At 41.1% G+C, this 15,211-nt stretch overlaps 2 protein-coding genes across 3 annotated transcripts in view; one reads left to right on the forward strand and one right to left on the reverse strand.

The window, feature by feature from the left end:
* Positions 1 to 3,053, reverse strand: part of LOC124605770 (uncharacterized protein C1orf109 homolog) — a 48,454-nt gene extending 45,401 nt beyond the window's left edge. The window contains exon 1 of the mRNA XM_047137654.1: positions 2,743 to 3,053. Within this exon, the coding sequence (XP_046993610.1) occupies positions 2,743 to 2,885 (143 nt within the window). The 5' untranslated portion in view covers positions 2,886 to 3,053. The remainder of the gene's footprint in view (positions 1 to 2,742) is intronic.
* Positions 3,054 to 3,480: 427 nt separating this feature from the next.
* LOC124605630 (lysophosphatidylcholine acyltransferase) overlaps positions 3,481 to 15,211 on the forward strand; it is a 691,248-nt gene continuing 679,517 nt past the window's right edge. For both annotated transcript variants that reach the window (XM_047137446.1, XM_047137447.1), the window contains exon 1: positions 3,481 to 3,731. In XM_047137446.1, the coding sequence (XP_046993402.1) occupies positions 3,624 to 3,731 (108 nt within the window). In that variant the 5' untranslated portion in view covers positions 3,481 to 3,623. The remainder of the gene's footprint in view (positions 3,732 to 15,211) is intronic.

The raw sequence follows: 15,211 nt of genomic DNA on the forward strand, positions 1-15,211 counted from the left end.
CCAATCTGGTGCAGATCTCCAAAACTCAAGCAGCACTCAAGAATGGATCATCCTAGTGTCCTATATGCAGTCTCCTTTCCAGGTGAACCACAATTTGTTAAAAGTCTCACAATAAACGAGAGTCGACATTTGCCTTCCCTACTACACTACTTACATGCTCATTCCATTTCATATAACTTTGCAGCAATAGTGTCCTGGGGTTACTCATTTTGGAGAAAGAAAAATCTTCATTGCTCAAGAATGTGATGTATGAATAATATGTGGTGTTCATCCATGATCACAGAAATCTGTTTGCGAAGCTGGGCATTCTGGCTACTGTTTCATAGTATATTTATCTCATCGTGGAATTTGTTGTAAATAATTCACTGCACTTCAAGAGAAACAAAGATGAACATAAGTGGCCACGAAAGCCTTAACAATTTTGTAAAGATGTACATAACTACAATACCAAAAGAAAAAATGAAATTCATTACTCCACGTTAAGATCATCTTTAGCACAAAAAGTTGCCACCAAAATTTCTGACCAATTACCCAATTATATAAAAACCGAAAAGTTTTTCCCAGAAAACTACTTCTATTCTATAGAAGAATTTATATTTTTGTTATGTGTAGATGCTGGAGGGGCGGGGGGGGGGGGGGGGGGGGGGTAGAAAATATTAACAAAGATCTGTATAAAAAAATGAAGAAAACAAAACATGCAAATGGTCAGCATCTAGCCATATTTATGTATGAATGTGTAATGTGAATATAAAACGACTTGTTCCACAAAAGTACGATTAATTGTACAAGTGATCCACGGAAGATGATACTGACTAACTAATACCTTTTGCATTGCTGTCCTCTACAAGCTTACAGTGTTAATTTCTGAAGATGACTTTTAGCCGTACTCCATACACATATATATCTCCTAATTTGTAAAATGTGCAACTATCCTTCTAGCGACTTGGAGCACAATGGTATTATATTACACTACGTTAATACATGTTCTGTAGATTATTAGATCATGAATACGACATTTTGTAATGATGTGGAACGTGTCACTTCAACATAAGGTTTCTTCACACAATATCACTTTGCCACTATTTTTTAATTGGGAGAGATTATTAATAACAAATTTCATTAGTGAATATACATGTTGTGTAGCTATTGTGAATATCCCTAATTCCTTAAATTAACATCTGCAAGGTGATTCAGGTGGGCTCCAGCTGCAATGAATACTCTTTCTCTTAATGATGAATTACCCCAAAATATGATGCCATATGAAAGCAAGGAATGATAACAGGCATAGTAGGCTAATTTACTGACATGTTTTTCACCGAAATTTGCAATAACTGTAATAGCATAGGTAGCCAAACTCAAAAATTTCAGCAGATCATCCCAGAAATTTTGAATTTACTGCCTTAGCAACAGTTTTTGTTCAGAGTCATTATTTATCAAAGGTTTTAGAAATAATAGTTTTAAAAGAAACTTAAAAGTGTACACAAGCACTGTGAATGCAAATGCAGCATTCTCCAAAGTGAAAATAATATAAAGCACATGTACCCAGAGACATGTAAGCTATATGAGAATCTTACTTTTCAATGCACTGACAGTTTACATCTAAACCTTGGAAGATAAATATAGATGAAGAGATAAGTAAATATACTTCTTCTTCACACTTTTCTTTACATTTGCAGTGACTTTGTTGGCTCATAAGTAAAACTGTGACCAACCTATAGATTGGTTTGAAGACCGAAGTGCATTACCAGATATGATGTTATTGGAAGTGATGCCTATCATTGCCTAATCTTATACTACTCTGTAAATGTTTTAAGTATGTACATACTATTCATATTACTTCTGTAATGTATCTGATATGTCCTTTACTACTGTATGGTCTATGGCTGAATAAATAAATAATAATTCTAATTTTGCAGAATATATTTAAATACAGATACTGCGTATTTTGACACATCAATGTTTCTACTGCTGGTTTTACATGTGTGTTCAAAGTGAAATACATCAATGTTGCTGTAAATAAGATGTATTAACTTACATGTAAATGTCTTTAATGTCGATGATGTTCTCAGCACCATCAAAAATTGGTCAAACAGTAATTACATAAATCGGAATAGTGAAGCCATTTCTATGTACTTAGGCAACTCAATAAATCAAATCAATTACGTTAGCAACATAATACACACAGGTCTACATCTTAAGTCTGTTGAGACTTCTGATTTAACGATTACAGTAGCAATGGAAGTATAAAGTATCCCATAATTATTCAATGAGGCGTTTCAAAAGGCAAATACATTTAAATTACGGGTACCATGAGTATGAATAACTAACTCCATCTTCTGCAAACTGGCACTCGAGGGAACAGTGATTTGATTTGTTTTCTTTTAAGACATGCGTAACCAACTATTTGACGTGCAGGTCATGGTCTAGGAGTTAAATAACATGAGTTAAAATACCAGTTGCCAACCACTTCTCATATTTTAAAGGCAAATTCCAAACTTATGCAACGTCTTCTTACTGTCAAACTTAGTATTACTAAGGAGATAGCAACCAATTCAAGTCGCCAGCGAATCAAAGAATCATAGTATTTCCATATATATAAGTCTAAAACGTCAATAAATACAAACCAAGAAATAGAATCTATATATGAATATACCCAATGCTTTACACAATAAACTTTACGACAAAAATCATGAGGCAGTTCTCGTAAACTTCATATGTGATGTAAAAAAGTGTTCCTATTACCTCTTTATTAACTGAAGCTGTTCAATTTCGTTACACAGTGCCGTAGAGCATTCGCTATAATCTTGTAATACGTCTCTCCATTTAGCCGGATACGAGCTGAAGTATTTGTAGAAAGAACGTAATACGGTTTCCAGTCTATCCATTGCAATATTTTTCGGTGGATCTCTGTGGATTCTTCATTAGGTTTCCGTTCGTTAAGAAACTAATGAATGAAAATTCGCGGTAACACATTTACATAACCTCAACCTCCTTTGTTATTAGGCATGATTATATTTGTAAACAACAGGTACTGCAACGTAATATCATTGAAAGACTGGGTCACAAAAGAAAGTATCTAGCTGGTAGGATAAATGAAAATGAGCGAGAAGTTTCTTATTTTATGATTAAATGGAATATCCGGTTCAAAATTGTCTCTATAGCTGGCTTTGTAGATACTGTGTTTCATGTGAGCTAAATCTTAAGGCGAGGGAAAACTTTCCGTAATTGTATTGGCACAACAATGAACAACAGCATCTATCGAGCAGCATCCGGAACATGAGCAACACGCTTTTCTCTCATTCGAGTCAAAATAGATGGTCATTTTATTCTAAAATTTTATTACAGTCAAATCTATGAAATCATGTCAATGTTGTCAACACTGCTGTCACTGTTGTGCAGCGGTGATTATTTGCGTACTGGAGCGACTCTAGTGGGCGACAGACAAACTACGAGGGGTCTACTTTCCCCAGCTCATTCGCTGCCCGCAGACAGTTCCGGAGCGCAAGTAGCCGGTCGATTTGATCTAGTGAGTGAACGTGTGATTGTGGTGTCCGCGCGTTAAGTGAAGTAATGGACTGACCGTGATTATTTCTTTTTGTTATTGTTGGCGTATTCATCTCACCATGATGAATGGAAAGCTACATGCGGCAGAACATCTGCCGAATGCAGAAGATCTGTTAAATCCATTTGTACACCGCCTCGAACTGTCAACAACGTACGACAAAATTAAGGTAAATATTTAAGAACCACCTTCCTTCCTGAAAGCATTATATTTTGTTACTGTTAGTGCAACAATCGTTTTCAAGGAAAAATTTTTTTTGTTTTTTTTTTTTTGTTTATCAACCAGTAACATTTAAGTATTGTGCTGCGACAAATCGGAAGAGGCTTCCGGCTATTCGTCGAATGAAGTAATACGATCCTCTTATGTCTTATTAGCGCCCTTCTCAAGTTTGCGTTTATACGTTACAGAGAAAGCAGTAAATGTCCATATCACTAACACAGATCCCGTATTTTCGAACATCTGCGCGTCGCAACTTTGATCACGTGCATCACCCGTCTCGACTGAAATTGTTTTCCCACCAAGTTTGTGTGTAATACTTCTAGGAGGGCTGCATTTTAGAATAAAGTGAACCTGCATTAAGTTGCAGCAGCAACAACGTGCATTAATAGCAGTTGCGTATTGCTGCTACATACCGTACCTTTGTTAAATCACGGTACGAATGACAGAATTAATCGCATTAGAAGTGCCATCCTTCTGGGAATGAATGTAACAGCGGACTTGATTCGTCTTTTACGCAAAGCGATTTTGTCGTCAAAGCTACCTGTGTCGGTTTGTAGGGCGATCACTTTGATGGCGCGCTTCTCTGGATCTCAAGACCGCAAGCTGTTAGCAAAATCAGTCCAGCAGTTTTCTCTGAGGGCCCTATTAATAAAGGTATGGAGTATTACTAACACTGCTTGTGTCACAATATCCCACTTGACTGTTACTTCCGCTGGAATTGAAATACGGGATAATCTGTTTACAAAGACTTAAAAAGGCAAACTTTTGATTGTGTACAAATTATTAGTTCGTAGGTTAGTTTTGGGAGCCGCTGGTTGTATCTTAATCTAAAGCAATTTCTACGACCTGAACGGTTTGGTAGCGTTAATGTGTGAATTACTAACATTTTATCATTCGACGTGAAAGAAAGTTCGTAAGAAATGTTTCTTGGGAAAACTGTAAACTTTTATTGTGACAGCTGTCGTAAATTTCATATAGATCGAAGATTCATTACGATTGTATCTGTGTCTAACGTTCTCCATTGTCTAACTCCTGAACGAAGCGTGGTAGTTAATAAAGTATCGTACCAGTCGTGTTGAAATCCGGTGGTGCATGACGCTTTAAAATACAATACAAACACTCGCTATTAAGCGAGACGCTTGCGAGAAATACTTTGAATATGTAATCTGCAAATCTTGAAAGTGTACAACGTAAGTAACTGGTTAATAGATGGACATCACGCAAAACTAAATAAATACCTTGCATTGATCTCATGTTGCTTCGTAATGGGTCATCTGTCTCCAAAAGAAAACTCGTACGCTGCCGTTGTTTGCCCCAAAATGTACCTTTATGGCATTACATCTGTCCATCTGACCGTGTCTCAAACTTCTTGACTCTCGTGGCCACAGATGGTTGGCTGCTGCCAAAGAGCCCTACAGCACACAGTTTTGTCAATGTTTATCTCTGTATGTGCGTTTTTGAGATCGGCCTGTAACGTCTATTTCTTTTATGATTAAAGCAACAGATAAAGCTCACAAATATTGAATACTTCCAGCCATGATGATGTACAGAAAACATCAGTAATATGTCGCCGAACTGTCAGCTGTTTTGGACATGTCAAAACAAATAACTGGGCACTGCCTCAGAAACACTTTCAGGAACAAGGCTGAGTAGCTGGTGAGGTATTACGATGAACTTGAAATTAAAGTTTTGTTAAAGTTTCACACTAGATGTTTGTCCTCAATCTGATAAATTTGCAAACATCATAAACTGTTCTTCGTTTCAGAAATAAACGCAAAATTCGATTGTATTCGTCGAGAGCTGTGTTGTAATCCTGTTCGAAAAAAGCGTCGCGAATTTTGTCGTTTCGAAAAAGAAAAAAACTTTTCACCCCTCTAAAATTGGGGTAGGTAATCCCTGCAATATTTTGGTGGTAAGTCATTTTGCAATATACGTGACTTCACACAAAGAATATTATGTGAAAGTGTGGCAGGTTTTTACCGTTCTGGATTTTGATCGGTAGAAAAGTTTTCCCTGTGATTGATGCTTCTATTTTTAATGTACAGTTCGGAAATGGGTATCAAATCCCCCTTCAGATGATAAGTCAAATAAATGATATAGATACAGGAATTTGACGAGGAGGGAAGAATTGAAAAAAACTCCCATTATCCTGTGTTTGTGATCCGTATAATGTGACGAATAGATTACGTACGTATTTGTTTAGTTGCTGTATGTTGGAAAACAGAGAAGCGCTTTGACCTGGAAAAACTGATAACGGCATGAGCTTTTGGGGACATAAGTAACGGATACCGGCGAGAACCATCAATTTCATCCACGCTTTCGTATTCGACGGGGATGCACGAACCCATCTCTGGGCTGAGTGTCAGAATTATTTTAATATGTTATCGATAATATTTGTGTCGGGAGTTGAAGTACTGGTTTTTGTGACTAATGAAGTCACAAATTTACCCAAGTGTTTCTTATGAGTTTAAAAAATAATTTATATCATGGCTTACAACTACAGGAAAGTTGCGCTTTGCTATAGCTTGTAGGGAAGTGACGCTTTTGTAGTTCTCGGGCAACAATATGTGCTGGCACTGCGGGAAGTCTCAGAATAACGAAACATCGAAGGTAAAATTTAGCGGATAAGCCCTTAAAAAAGGATATATATGTGTGTGTGTGTGTGTATAACACACACTGGAGATAGTTTGGGTAGGAAAAATTGCCTCGTATGGGTGTATTGCACTGTCTTAGAATCGCTATGTACGCAATGCCGTTGAAGATATGTTTGCAGAAGGGTCGCACTTCGTTTACCACCAGTAACCGTACAGTGATGTGGAGTGTGACGGTACGGAAGTTTTTTGTCCCAGCATTGCCATCTCCCTACGAGACTTAACGTTGTCGTGCCCCAAGCTGCTGTAGATAACAAAAACTACGTGTTATTAACGGAGTCGCTGCCGACTGATTTACTGCTTCTTGTTGGGAATTTGAGCAATTATTTTTCTATTATTTGGAATATAAGAGAAAGGCACTCAGGACTGAAGCTGTGAAGGCGTTTCCCACAAGACGGCAAAGAATGTGAGATATTGTTTCTGACAAGATACGATCGTTTGCAGGTGTGGGGTTAGAATTCAGTTGTGCCATTTTGCGGTCAAAGCGCAACCAGTTATTCTATCAGAGCCACACTTGACGGGCCCACTCAGAATCAACTTGCAACAATCTTTCCTCATTCTTTCAAAACACATTTCAACTTGCCAGTTATGACGAGCTCTGTGAATACCGCGCTTAATGCTTGAAATGTATCGTAGATGACAGTCATAAGTCTACAGACTTTAAATATTCGAAGACACCATTATTAGCGAGAAAGGTTCTCGATATTTATGCGAGGTCTTGTTGAAAAGTAATGTCTTCGAATTTTTTATGTGAAAACTCTTGAAGCTTCGAGAAAGGTTCTCGATATTTATATGAGGTGGTGTTGAAAAGTAATGCCTTAGAATTTTTTTATGCGAAAACTCTTGAAGCTTTTTAAATAAATCACTCGTGTCGACACAGTTGTAGCCCTCTGCCGCTAGAATGCTCCAAATTATAGCGTGCAACATTGCGGTGTGCAACGTAACTATGTTGGCGAGTGAGAAACGGCGTGCTGTAATAGAGTTTCGAATTCGGATGGTTCGTTGCACACACGGGCCGCCCTCTTCTTCAGCATGACTGTGCTAGACCACACACTGGCACTGCGACATCTGTAACAATCCGACGCCTTGGGGTCAGTGTCATCGATCATCCGCTGTACAGTCCCGACTTAGTCACATCCGATTTTCATCTGTTTCCAAGACGTACAGAACACCTTCGAGGACTGCACTTTGATAGTGAAGCTGTGCAAGCAGAGGTGACGCTGCAGCTCCGTCAACAAAGTTAAACATTCTACAGAGACAGTGTGAACAAACTGATCTCTCATTGGGAAAAAGATGTTCGCCGCAGTGGAGACTATGTCGACAGATCAGTATGTAGACAAGAAGAATAAAGCGTACTAATGTTAGCCGATATTCCACTCAGAGGGAAACACCGATACGACTGGTTTGCGATATGATTTGCTTCTATTCTTGTCGGGGCGAGAGTGAGCAGTGGTTACTTCGCTGGAGGAACTGCGTTCAGATCAGAGCACTGCATGACTAATGGATTTCTAGCAAACAAAAGGGGGAGAAGTCGTCAGGCATAAAAGTAAATCCAGGGTGCCCTCGGGGAGTTACAGGTTCATTACGTTTCACAAAATACATGTATTTATATAGGGTGGTCCATTGATCGTGACCGGCCCAAATATCTCACGGAATAAGCGTCAAACGAAAAAACTACAAAGAACGAAACTTGTCTAGCTTGAAGGGGGAAACCGGATGGCGCTATGGTTGGCCCAATAGATGGCGCTGCCATAGGTCAGGCGGATATCAACTGCGATTTTTTAAAATAGGAACCCCCATTTTTTATTACATATTCGTGTAATACGTAAAGAAATATGAATGTTTTAGTTGCACCACTTTTTTCGCTTTGTGACAGATGGCGCTGTAATAGTCACAAACGTATGGCTCACAATTGTAGACGAACAATTGGTAACAGGTAGGTTTTTTAAATTAAAATACAGAACGTGGATACGTTTGAACATTTTATTTCGGTTGTTCCAGTATGATTGATACATGTACCTTTGTGAACTTATCATTTTCTGAGAACGCATGCTGTTACAGCGTCATAACCTTTAAATACCACATTAATGCTATAAATGCTCAAAATGATGCCCGTCAACCTCAATGCATTTGGCAATACGTGTAACGACATTCCTCTCAACAGCGAATATTCGCCTTGCACATGCATTGACAGTGCGCTGATGCATGTTGTCAGGCGTTGTCGGTGGATCACAATAGCAAATATCCTTCAACTTTCACAGAAAGAAATCCGGGGACGTCAAATACGGTTATCGTGCGGGCCATGATATGGCGCTTCGACGACCAATCCACCTGTCATGAAATATGCTATTCAGTACCGCTTCAACCGCACGCGAGCTATGTGCCGGACATCCATCATGTTGGAAGTACATCGCCATTCTGTCATGCAGTGAAACATCTTGTAGTAACATCGGTAGAACATTGCGTAAGAAATCAGCAAACATTGCACCATTTAGATTGCCATCGATAAAATGGGGGCCAATTATCCCATAATGCCGCACCATACATTAACCCGCCATAATCGCTGATGTTCCACTTGTGGCAGCCATCGTGAATTTTCCGTTGCCCAATAGTGCATTATTATGCCGGTTTACGTTACCGCTGTTGGTGAATGACGCTTAGTCGGTAAATAGAGCGCGTGCAAAAAATGTCATCGTCTCGTAATTTCTCTTGTGCACAGTGGCAGAACTGTACACGACGCTGAAAGTCGTCGGCATGCAATTCCGGGTGCATAGAAATACGGTACGGGTGCAATCGATGTTGACGTAGCATTCTCAACCCAGACGTTTTTGAGATACCCAATTATTGCGCAGTTTGTCTGCTACTGATGTGCGGATTAGACGCGACAGCAGCTAAAACACCTACTTGGGCATCATCATTTGTTGCAGGTCGTGGTTGACGTGTCACATGTGACTGAACACTTCATGTTTCCTTAACAACGTAACTATCCGGCGAACGGTCCGGACACTTGGATGATGTCGTCCAGGATACCGAGCAGCATACATAGCACACGTCCGTTGGTCATTTTGATCACAATAGCCATACATCAACACGATATCGAACTTTTCCGCAATTAGTAAACGGTCCATTTTAACACGGGTAACGTATCACGAAGCAAATAGTGTCCGCATTGGCGGAATGTTACGTGATATTACATACTTATGCGTTTGTGGCTATTATGGGGTCATCTATCACAAAGCGAAAAAAGTGGTCCAACTAAAACATTCATATTTACGCCCTACACGAATATGTAATAAAAAATGTGGGTTCCTATTGTAAAAAAACGCAGTATATATCCGTTTTACCTATGGCAGCGCCATCTAGCGGGCCAACCATAGCGCCATCTGGTTTCCCCCCTTCAAGCTAGATGAGTTTCGTTCTTTGTAGTTTTTTCGTTTGATGCTTATTTCGTGAGATATTTGGCCCGGTCACTATCAATGGACCACCCTGTATATATGACCTACTAGGTAAGGCCGATGTCGGTCGTCGGCCGAATCCACCGATGTCGGAGCCAGTGCTACCGCAGCCTTACAGCCCCTACATCTTGCTCAAGTACGAGGGCGCGCTGCGGAGAAATGCCTCCGAATTGTCCGTGAAAACTCTTAAAGCTTTATGAATAAGACAAATTTTATGAACATTCTACATCTTTATTGTTCTTGTCTGCATACTCATTTCTCAGCATAGTCACCAAGGCGACGAACACAATTGTCCTGACGAGAGACCAGTTTGTTGATACCGTCACTGTATAATGTTTCACTTTGTTGACGGCGCCCCAACCTCGCCCGTGCTTACACAGCTTAATTACTATCAAAGTGGAGTCCTCGAATGTGTTCACGGAGTTCCGGAAATAGATGAAAATTGAACGGGGCCAAGTCGGGAGTGGATGGAGGATAATCGATGACGGCGAACCTCCGGCGTCGGATTGTTGCAAATGTCGCAGCTCTCGTGGGTGCTCTCTTCAGCAGCTGGCGGACGACGGTTCTCCGGTTACCTTTATGTGGGTTCCTGGCCATGTCGGTATCCCTGGGAACGAAGCTTCAGATGCCGCGGCCAAGGCTGCGGTCCTCCAGCATCGGACAGCTCCTTGTTGTGTGCCTTCATCTGATTTTAGCAGGGTCATTTGTCAGAGCATTTTATCGCTGTGGCATGCCGATTGGTCTACACTTACTGAAAACAAACTTCTGGCCTTGAAACCTCTCCCCACGGCTTGGACGACCTCTTCACGCCCTTCTCGGCGGGAGGAGGTCGTTTTGGCCCGGTTACGGATTGGGCACTGCCGGTTCAGCCACCGCCATCTGCTGACGGCTGCGCCGGCGCCGTTCTGCCCGTTTGGGCAATTGCTGACGGTACGCTACATTTTAACGTCCTGTCCGAATTTTAATCCACTGCGCGTTGATCTCGGCCTGCCACGTACTCTGGATAAAATTTTAGGGGATGACCCAGGAACAGCTGCTCGCGTTCTTCATTTTATCCGCTTGACGAACCTGTCTAAGGACATTTGATTATGCTGTTTTCTTTTAATCCCTTGCCTGTTAATGTGCCTTTTATAGTGTTGTCCTTTTTAGTTGCTGTTTTAACATTCTGCCTCGCAGTGCATTCATAATTTAGTCTGGGCGCTAATGACTACTATGGTTGTGCGCCCTAAAACCACAAAACAAAAACAACAAAAAGCGCTCGAGGGTGGTCTGGGATTGTCATGTTGCAGGAGAGGGTGTGCTGTGTGTGGACCAAATTTTTGGGCGGTTACAAACGCGATTACAGCCCGCTATTTCTCACTGACGTACGTAGTTACAGTACACGCCGCCATGTCAGACGTTACAATTCGGAGTCCTGTAGAGGCAGAGGGTTGCAACTTTCGCCAGCGAAGATGGGAAAATCGAGTGTCTCTACGCCTGATGTGTAGTACCTCAACCGATATAAAGAACAGAACAAAACATTCGAAGGCATTACGTTTCATCGAGCCCTAGTAGCTTCTCAGATAGTCTTAGGAGGCTGAGTCCATCTCGTATGACTCCTCTCACCCCAGAACAAGCTCTCGTACCACAGGGGATTGAACTAGGGTCCTGTTGACAGATGTGAAAATTACCGAACTATCAGTTTAATAAGTAACAGCTGCAAAATATTAACGCGCATTCTTTACAGACAAGTGGAAAAAAACTGGTAGAAGCCGACCTCGGGGAAGATCAGTTTGGATTCCGTAGAAATGTTGGAACACGTGAGGCAATACTGACCCTACGACTCATCTTAGAAAATAGATTAAGGCAAGGCAACCCACGTTTCTAGCATTTGTAGACTTAGAGAAAGCTTACGACTATGTTGACTGGAATACTCTTTCAAATTCTGAAGGTGGCGGGGGTAAAATACAGGGAGCGAAAGGCTATTTACAGTTCGTACAGAAACCAGATGACAGTTACAAGAGTCGAGGGGCAATAAAGGGAAGCAGCGGTTGGGAAGGGAGTGAGACAGGGTTGCAGCCTATCCCCGATGTTATTCAATCTGTATATTGAACAAGCAGTAAAGGAAACAAAAGAAAAATTCGGAGTAGCTATTAAAATCCATGGAGAAGAAATAAAAACTTCGAGGTTTGCCGATGACATTGTAATTCTGGCAGGGACAGCAAAGGACTTGGAAGAGCAGTTGAACGGAATGTACAGTGTCTTGGAAGGAGATATAAGAGGAACATCAACAAAAGCAAAACGAGGATAATGGAATGTAGTCCAAGAAAGTCGGTTGATGCTGAGGGAATTAGATTAGGAAATGAGACACTTAAAGTAGTAAAGGAGTTTTGCTATTTGGGGAGTAAAATAACTGATGATGGTCGAAGTAGAGAAGATATAAAATGTAGACTGGCAATGGAAAGGAAAGCGTTTCTGAAGAAGACAAATTTGTTAACATCGAGTTTCAGGAAGTCGTTTCTGAAAGTATTTGTGTGGAGTGTAGCCATGTATGGAAGTGAAACATGGACGATAAATAGTTTGGACAAGAAGAGAATAAAAGCTTTCGAAATGTGGTGCTACAGAGGAATGCTGAAGATTAGGTGGGTAGATCATATAACCAATCAGGAGGTATTGAATAGAATTGGAGAGAAGAGAAATTTGTGGCACAACTTGACTAGAAGAAGGGATTGGTTGGTAGGGCATATTCTGAGGCATCAAGGGATCACTAATTCAGTATTGGAGGGCAGCGTGGAGGGTAAAAATCGTAGAGGGAGACAAAGAGATGAATACACTAAACAGGTTCAGAACGATGTAGGTTGCAGTAAGTACTGGGAGATGAAGAAGCTTGCACAGGATAGAGTAGCATGGAGAGATGCATCAAACCAGTCTCAGGACTGAAAACAACAACAACAACATCATCCCCTACTGTTAGGTAACAATCGCTTGGGTGTAAAGGTGACACTGAAAACAAACTCCAACAAACTCGGTTGACAACTGTTTTCAACTCGAAGTTTGACTTCGTTTCCAGCTTGTGTCAACAGTTGTTTGAAGTCGCGATTCTGGACAACTAGTTGAGGGAAGTTTTGTGTCGAGTTTTTAGTTTATGGTCGGCGAACAAAAACAGGGCGGAGTTGTGTGATTTCCGCAAGCGCATTTGCTGTGTCGTCTGCTGTTTTTCTTTCGACAATATCAACTCACGAGTCGCCGATAGATCCAACAGTTCGGTTTTTGTTAAAAAAATGGAACAGGAAACCTCTGTAGGATCTTTCTGATTCTGCATATGAATACAGATATCAAAGGAAAGATTTGTTGAAAGAATTTTCGGATAAAACTGGTCTATCGCTCGTGGAGTGTGAAAGGAATTGGACAAATATGAAAACATAGTACAATCGTGAGCATTGTAAAACGGTCAAAACTAAAAGTGGGTCTGGGACAACTGAGATCTAGACCTACGTTCCGAAATGGATATTTTACGAGTATTAAGTAGTTGGAAGGCGTGAACAAGCCAAGGAGAAAAATGTTTAGAATCGCAAGTAAAACGTCATTTACTAGCGTAACAGAAGCTCTGAGACTTTTGGTCGGAAATTTTCTAGTTATAACTGTATTTTCACCAGCAATTCATTTATTTTTCTTGTCATATCATTTTGTCAACATCTGATACAAACACAAAATTGACACGGTCTGCCGACTACCGTCCAAGACACGCGCCTTACTGGGGACGGTGAAAGACGGATTTGGCCTAAGGAAAGCGGCATATGCAATATTCCATGTGGTTGCGGCAAATCCTACAACGGTCAAACGATCCGAACAGTCGAAGATCGCTGCAAAGAACACCAACGCCACACGCGCCTAGGCCAGCCCAACAATTCGGCACTCGCAGAACACTGCTTGGAAACTGGACACAACGCGAAATACGAAGAGACCAAGATTCTGGTCCCTACCAGCTTCTACTGGGACAGCATCTTCAAGGAGGCCATTGAAATTCTCGTAACGGTCAATGTCATAAACCGAGACACAGCTTGTCATCTGAGCCAGGCGTCGAAACCCTTACTTATCTCCATCAAGGAGTCACGCCTGAAGCGAAGATCCTTCCACGACGGCTGCCGGGGACACTCCACGGGATTCTGCATCTTCCACCATCCGGCGCGACGCCGGGGACTGCGCGGACCTGGGTCTGCACTCGCAATGGGAATGTCGGCGGCCGCAATCGGACCGTCGGTGCAGGGACCGAAGCCCGACTGATGGACATAATTAAGGCCGACAATGAGCAGACAGACCATTCCATCAGAACCACCTGATGATGGCGGAAAAGTTATTCGCCGAAATATCGGATGACTTCAACGATCGCATCGGGCTGGACACCCGAGAGCCGTGGAAACAACACATACGTCGGGAAAGCCTCCGATCACATATGATAAAAACTAGTTTGCAAATTGTTAATAACTAAAGCTATAAGGGTTTGGTTCGGAAGTCTCTAATTACATTTGTCTTTACACTCGATATTTATTTATTCATACTTCTCTTGCCATTTCACTTCAACATTCGATACAAAGTAGACTGCAAATTCATCCCTTATATTCTTTGCGGTTCTTCCTGCCTTGCCTCCCTTTCTCTGAAGACATTTATTTTGCGGAAAAATCCTCCAACTGCCATCCGAAACCCTGCCTGTTTCTGGATCTTTCAAATTAAAAGTGCCAGGTGGTGAGTAAACTGTCGAGCTTCCTTTATTTCTTCTAAGAAATCTGTGCAAAGAGCAGTTGCAGGAGTCACCAATGTTGCTTTTCAGGACTTAAGTGTGTAGTAGTTGTAAGACACCGAAAAACTGCTTACAATATTCCAAAAAAATTCTCCACAGTTTTTCTAGCGCGAGATATTCGGTAATTAAACATTCTTTCCTGCCTGCCTTTCTCTTGCCATCCTGCTTATGGTTTCATCATGTACTCTGAAAGAACAAAAGCATCATTTCCCACCATAAGAAATGGCAAATCTTTAGACTCAGAATCCATTTCCAGTGCTTTTGTGTAACAAAAAATAAAAACTCCGAACAGGTGTTGACAAGACTTTGAAACTGTTGTCAGTATTTTTCAACAGTTGTAAGTTTGCCAGACTCATAACAGTTGCAAGTTTTTGTTTGTTGGAGTTGGTTTTTGGTGTGAAGATACCTTAAGAACAACCTGCTATCGTAGGTTCAGGAAATATGTTGTAATACGCAATGAGATGCATCAATAACTGATTCATTATGCATGACATTTAAATGTATTATTTCTTTGCTACTAACAAGGGGTGGCCACTACGTTTGGATC

The sequence above is a fragment of the Schistocerca americana genome, chromosome 3 (genome assembly GCF_021461395.2).
Source record: "Schistocerca americana isolate TAMUIC-IGC-003095 chromosome 3, iqSchAmer2.1, whole genome shotgun sequence".
In the NCBI taxonomy this organism is placed as follows: domain Eukaryota; kingdom Metazoa; phylum Arthropoda; class Insecta; order Orthoptera; family Acrididae; genus Schistocerca; species Schistocerca americana.